General features: G+C 40.8%; 1 protein-coding gene across 8 annotated transcripts in view; it reads right to left on the minus strand.

Annotated features, from left to right (window-relative positions):
• Positions 1-5,343, minus strand: part of PAPOLG (poly(A) polymerase gamma) — a 41,234-nt gene that overhangs the window by 35,388 nt on the left and 503 nt on the right. For 7 of the 8 annotated variants that reach the window (XR_001512289.1, XR_001512290.1, XR_001512291.1 and 4 more), the window contains exon 2: positions 1,654-1,815. Coding sequence is in view for 5 of the 8 variants with exons in the window: in XM_006778572.2 (XP_006778635.2) it covers positions 1,654-1,815 (162 nt within the window). In the remaining 3 variants the exon portion in view is untranslated. Of the gene's footprint in view, positions 1-1,653; positions 1,816-2,914; positions 2,955-5,343 lie in introns of those variants that run through there. The other variant, XM_015557927.1, reaches the window with a different exon arrangement.

Below are 5,343 nucleotides of genomic sequence, written 5' to 3' on the forward strand. Positions count from 1 at the left end.
ATATACCCAGCAGCGCTGCTGATGCCTGAACGGTATGTGGAATGAAGTGGGCGGGCATCGGGAGGCCACTATGGCACGGGGCAAGCACTATGGGCAGTCTATCTGAAGTGTACCTGGCGTATAAGACGACCCCCCCTTGGAGGCATATTTTTCAGGGCCAAAAAATCGTCTTATACGCCGGCAAATACGGTAATTCAATATGCTAATAATAGAGATTAGCCTTCTCTCATTGAAAGTCATAGGTTTTTGGATAATTAAAATGGGTAAATTAATCATTGGCTGCTTTTTATGAAATAATATTCTTAATAAATGCAATCTGATATTAAAATAAATTTGCAAACAATGGCATATCCAAATCCACATTAAAAGAAGAAAAAAGAGCCTGGATGGTTTGGCTCAGTGGATAGAGTGCCAGTCTGCAGACTGAAGTGTCCCGGGTTCGATTTCTGTCAAGGGTATGTATGTTGGTTGCAGGCTCCTCCCCGGCCCAGACTCTGGTCGGGGCACATGCAGGAGGCAACCAGTTGATGTGTTTCTCTCACATCGATATTTCTCTTTCCCGCTCTAAAAATCAATGGAAAAATATTCTCAGGTGAGGATTAAAAAAAAATAATAAAAAAAAGAAAGAAGGAAAGTAGAGTTTAAGTATCGTAAAGATAACATGAAAAACTGGATTCCTGGATCTGTCCAAACTTGCTTCTCCCTCAGCCTTCCCCAGGTAATGAAATTTCATCCTTCACAAGGTGCTGAGACCAAAAACCTTGGCATCATTCTTGATCCTCTCTCATCTTTTCTCTCTCACACATTCCATAGTCATCAGACAACCCTACCTTTAAAACATATCCAAAATTCTACTACTTATCATCACCACTGCCAGCCACCATCATTTCTTCCCTGATTATATTAGCCTTCCAACTAATTTCTCCAGCTCAGACTTGATCTCTCTTCAGACTATTCTCAATATAGCAACCAGAGTATGTTAAAATATGAGTAAATCACATCAACCTTCTGGTCAAAACCCTAATAGCTTCCCATTTTACTCAAAGTAAAAGCCAAAACTTTTGTTTTGTTTTTTGTTAATCCTCACATGAGGGAGTGGGAGAGGGGAAGAGGGAGGAAGAGGGAAGAAGAAGGGGGGAGTGGGGGGGGGGAACATGGATGTGAGACACATTGATTGGTTGCTTCCCGCATGTGCCCCAGGGATGGAACCTGAATCCAGGTTTGTGCCATTGACTGGGAATCAAACCCCTACCTTGCTATATATTCCTTAAAGCAGGTACACTCCCACCTCAAGCCTTCTGTCTAGAATGCTTTCCTCTCAACTATTCACATAGCTCCCTCATCTTCAATTTTTTCCTGAAATGTTAATGAAGACTTCACTGACAACCTCCACTCCCAGCTTTATTTTTGTCAGCATCACTACTCTTTCCGAGCAGTATTCATCACATGTAACATGTATTTATTTGGCTAAATGTTAGTCTCCTTCCCTAACAATCACCTAAAATATAAATTCCAGGAACGCCAAGGTTTCTCTTCATTTGTCCTTTTTAAAAAAACGTTTAGGCAGGGACATAATAGGTACCTGATATATGTTTGTAGAATTAATGATTAAATAATATACTGTAAAATATTTTGCATTTTTATGTGACATACCTGTGGTTCAATTCTTCCTCATCTTCAAAAACTCCAAATGGTTTCATGGCATCAATTAATTTCTGTGTGTAAATGTGATCAATTTCTTTAGGACATGCCAAGCTAATTGGAGAAGTGATTCCATAATGCTTTTGTTTACGCTGGCTGTCCAGCACGGTGTTTCTGTTCAAGAAAAATTAAATAGCAGAAAAAATTTAAAGCATCATATCATACTGATACACTGAATCTCTCAATTCACTTGTTAACTTAGCTACCTTAAAAGTTTACTTATTAATACTAACAGTCAGTGTGGGTACTTTTTTTTAAAAGGAAAAAAAGGGTGTTTTGTGTTTGTATTGATGAAAGGCTATTCATACTATCTTCAGCTTTCATGGCTAGCATATCTTTTCAAGTCAAAAGCAGCATGTGTTGGCATCAGGACAACTGTGCCAATACCACTCAGCTCAAATTCAAAGAGCCTCAATAGGAGTTGGGCTAGGGCCACCTCTACTATACCCTACAGACCTAAGTCAAGTGCCATCTAGATTCAATCTCTGAAGCAGTCCGCGCCACTTGAAAGAAAGTAAGTAAAAACAATGTTTTTCCCTCCATCAGGAAAGAAATAAAAACATTCCATTAGAAGGTCTTTGTGAAATATTCTGACTTATAAAAAGAAATCACAAATAGATTTGTCTTTGAGATACCCAACTTAACATCCATTGCTTGAATCAGAGTTCATAGTCCTAACTTTTTGTGAACACCTTCATGTAGACTGGTACCCAGACCATTTTCACACTGAATTATTATCAAATTTTTTACACTAAATAGCAACCGGTTATAGAATATAAGCTCCTCTTGAAAAGATCCTAGACATCAGAAATTACAGTCTTGAATATAGCACAACAGAATTTCTGAGATTTTGGATTTACACAGACTAATAATTTCAAAATAAAATTTGGGACCAACATGGGTTAGTAAAATTTATAATTATGCTAAAAAAAAGGAAAGTAAAAACCAACATACAAAATAACCAACTAACCCTATCACCTATCTGTATCCTTTCATGAAGGACCATTAAAACCTACAGTAAGAATGTAATCTCATCCCAAGAAATCAAAAACAGCAGTCAGAAAGAACAAATGCACCCCTATGTTCATAGTACAATTTTCAATAGCTAAGATTTGTAAACAGCCTAAATGCCCATCAGCAGATGAGTGGATTAAAAAACTGTGGCACATCTACACAATGGAATACTACGCTGCTGTAAAAAAGGAGCTCTTACCATTTACAACAGCATGAATGGATCAGGAGAGCATTATGCTAAGTGAAATAAGCCAGTCAGAGAAAGATAAATACGACATGATCTCACTCATTTGTAGAATACAACAAAACTGATGAACAAAAACAGATCCAGAGACACAGAATCACCTCAAAGGGAAGACTGGGGAGTGTTGAGGGGTTAAGAACTTGTATGCATATAAGCATAACAATGGACACAGACAATGGGGTGGGGGTGAAGGCCAGGGCTGGGGGGTGGGGACAGGCTGGGAGAGGGCAAAGGGGGAAAAAGAAGACACATGTAATACTTTCAACAATAAAGAATTAAAAAGAAAAAAAAATGTAATCTCAAAAAGCAGTCTGTGTGTGTGTGTGTGGTTAAACCTCACCCAAGGATATTTTTCCACTGATTTTTAGAGAGAGTGGAAAAGAGAGGGAACGACAGAAACATCAATATGAGAGAAACACATGGATTGGTTGACTCTTGCACGAGCCCAGAGCAGGGCCCAAGCCAGGGAGAAGCCTGCAACCAAGGTACATGCCCTTGACTAAAATTGAACCCAGAACGCTTTGGTCCATAGGCCCGAGCTCTATCCACTGAGCCAAACCAGCTAGAGCTCAAAGAGCAGTCTTTTAAATGAATAAATTAGCCTTGTAAAGATTAAAACACAAAAATACATGATTGTTTAATTGTTTTTGAATTTTAACTGGTCAAAACATTGACTTATCACATGCTCTTTGATTAAAATTTTCATTAGGTAGGGAGAGACAATCAAATGGAAGATAAAATAGTCTATATACAGTACCTTCTAAAATTATGCAAACAAAAGAGAAACATCAATACTTGTGACTTTCTTTCTGGTTATTGTTGCAGAAAAAATAAAATTTCCATTAGTTATTTCAAGTTGTAACTTCTTTTTTAAAGATTTAGCTCTTTTACCTCTAAGAGAGATAGAGAGGCATTTGGTATTGTTTGGGCTTGTGTATGTGTATGGTAAATGAATGGGACAGGCTAATTATATGATCATTCCATTAATTGCAACATTAATCCTGAGAGGTGGGTATTGAAGAAGTGCCACATTACAAAGTACCCGCATTACAAAGATCTAAAAAGATAGGAAGAATCAGAACTCCAAAACTCAAGATCTCTCCACCACTCCATTCTCCCTTCCATCACTACTTGAGTCCTGACACTACCTATGATCTTGTGTCCCACCTTCTAAGTTCCTACTGGCACTGAAATTCCAAATCTACGATTCTGAACCTCCTTCATCTGGGGGGGGTGGGGGGGTGGGGGGGGGAGGCAAAAGAATCCCACATTCCTCTTAAGCCATTAAGTTCACTTATGGCTAAACATGTTGGAGAAATTCCAGTACCAGTGTACAAAAAGACAGGTACAAGAATGTTCACTGCTACACTGTAACATTAAAAACTAGAAACATGTCCGCAGCTTCGGGTTATTTCTCTGGTCAGGGTAAGTACAAGTAACCAATGAATGCATAAATAAGTGAAACAACAATTTGAAGTCTCCCCTCCCCTTCCCCTCTCGCTCTCTCTAAAAGATCAATTAAACACACACACACACACACACACACACTTTCTCTCTGAACTAGAAACAACCTAAAATAGTCACTAACAGGAAAAGAATGAAATTAAGGTGTATCCTTGCAATGGAATACAATCCATTAGCCAATATGAATTAACTGGATCTAAAATGCACAGGGACAAAGTTCGAAGATACTATGCTGCCCTAAAGAAGCAAGCTGCAGAATGAGCAATGTGATGCAGGTTACATAAAGCGTAAAAAACAATGCCAGCTATGGGCATGCATATACACCGTCTGTAGTAAGAGCATTAAAAACATGCGGCAAAAACCACCCGATTCAGGGCCGCGGGGGAACTCTGGGGAGAGAGGCGAGTGGGACCAAATCAGGAGGAGGTGGTAGGCGCATCCTTCAGAGGTGTCTGGAACCGTTTCTTTTACATGAAAATATGCCCCGCACACGCGCGCGCGCACACATTAATATTATGCTCTGGGAAAGATGGATGGTGTCTACACAAATGATGCTCATGTGAGACTCTGCATTTCCCCATTATTTCCTAATGAAACACCGCGTAAGAAGGTTCAGCAAAATCCTCCGCCCAGCGCGGAATCCGCCTCTGACTTGCCCAGTGCGAGCGGGAGTCACAGACCGGGAGGTGTGCTGTGTGCTGTGGGTGGGTGGGGAGAGCGAGCAGACCTGAGCCGCGATTAAGGAGGAACGAGCTGGGTCAGTCCTTCACCCTCGAGACCGGGAGACGGCGGGGCGGGAAGGCAGGAGGGGGCACCGGGGGGTGGTATCTGCGCCAATGCAGACGGGAGGAGAGACCGGTCCAGGCACCGCTGGGGCGGGAGAGGGACCCATGATGTCCCCCCCACGGACACACTCGCCT

Source organism: Myotis davidii, unplaced genomic scaffold, assembly GCF_000327345.1.
Source record: "Myotis davidii unplaced genomic scaffold, ASM32734v1 scaffold6, whole genome shotgun sequence".
Taxonomy (NCBI): domain Eukaryota; kingdom Metazoa; phylum Chordata; class Mammalia; order Chiroptera; family Vespertilionidae; genus Myotis; species Myotis davidii.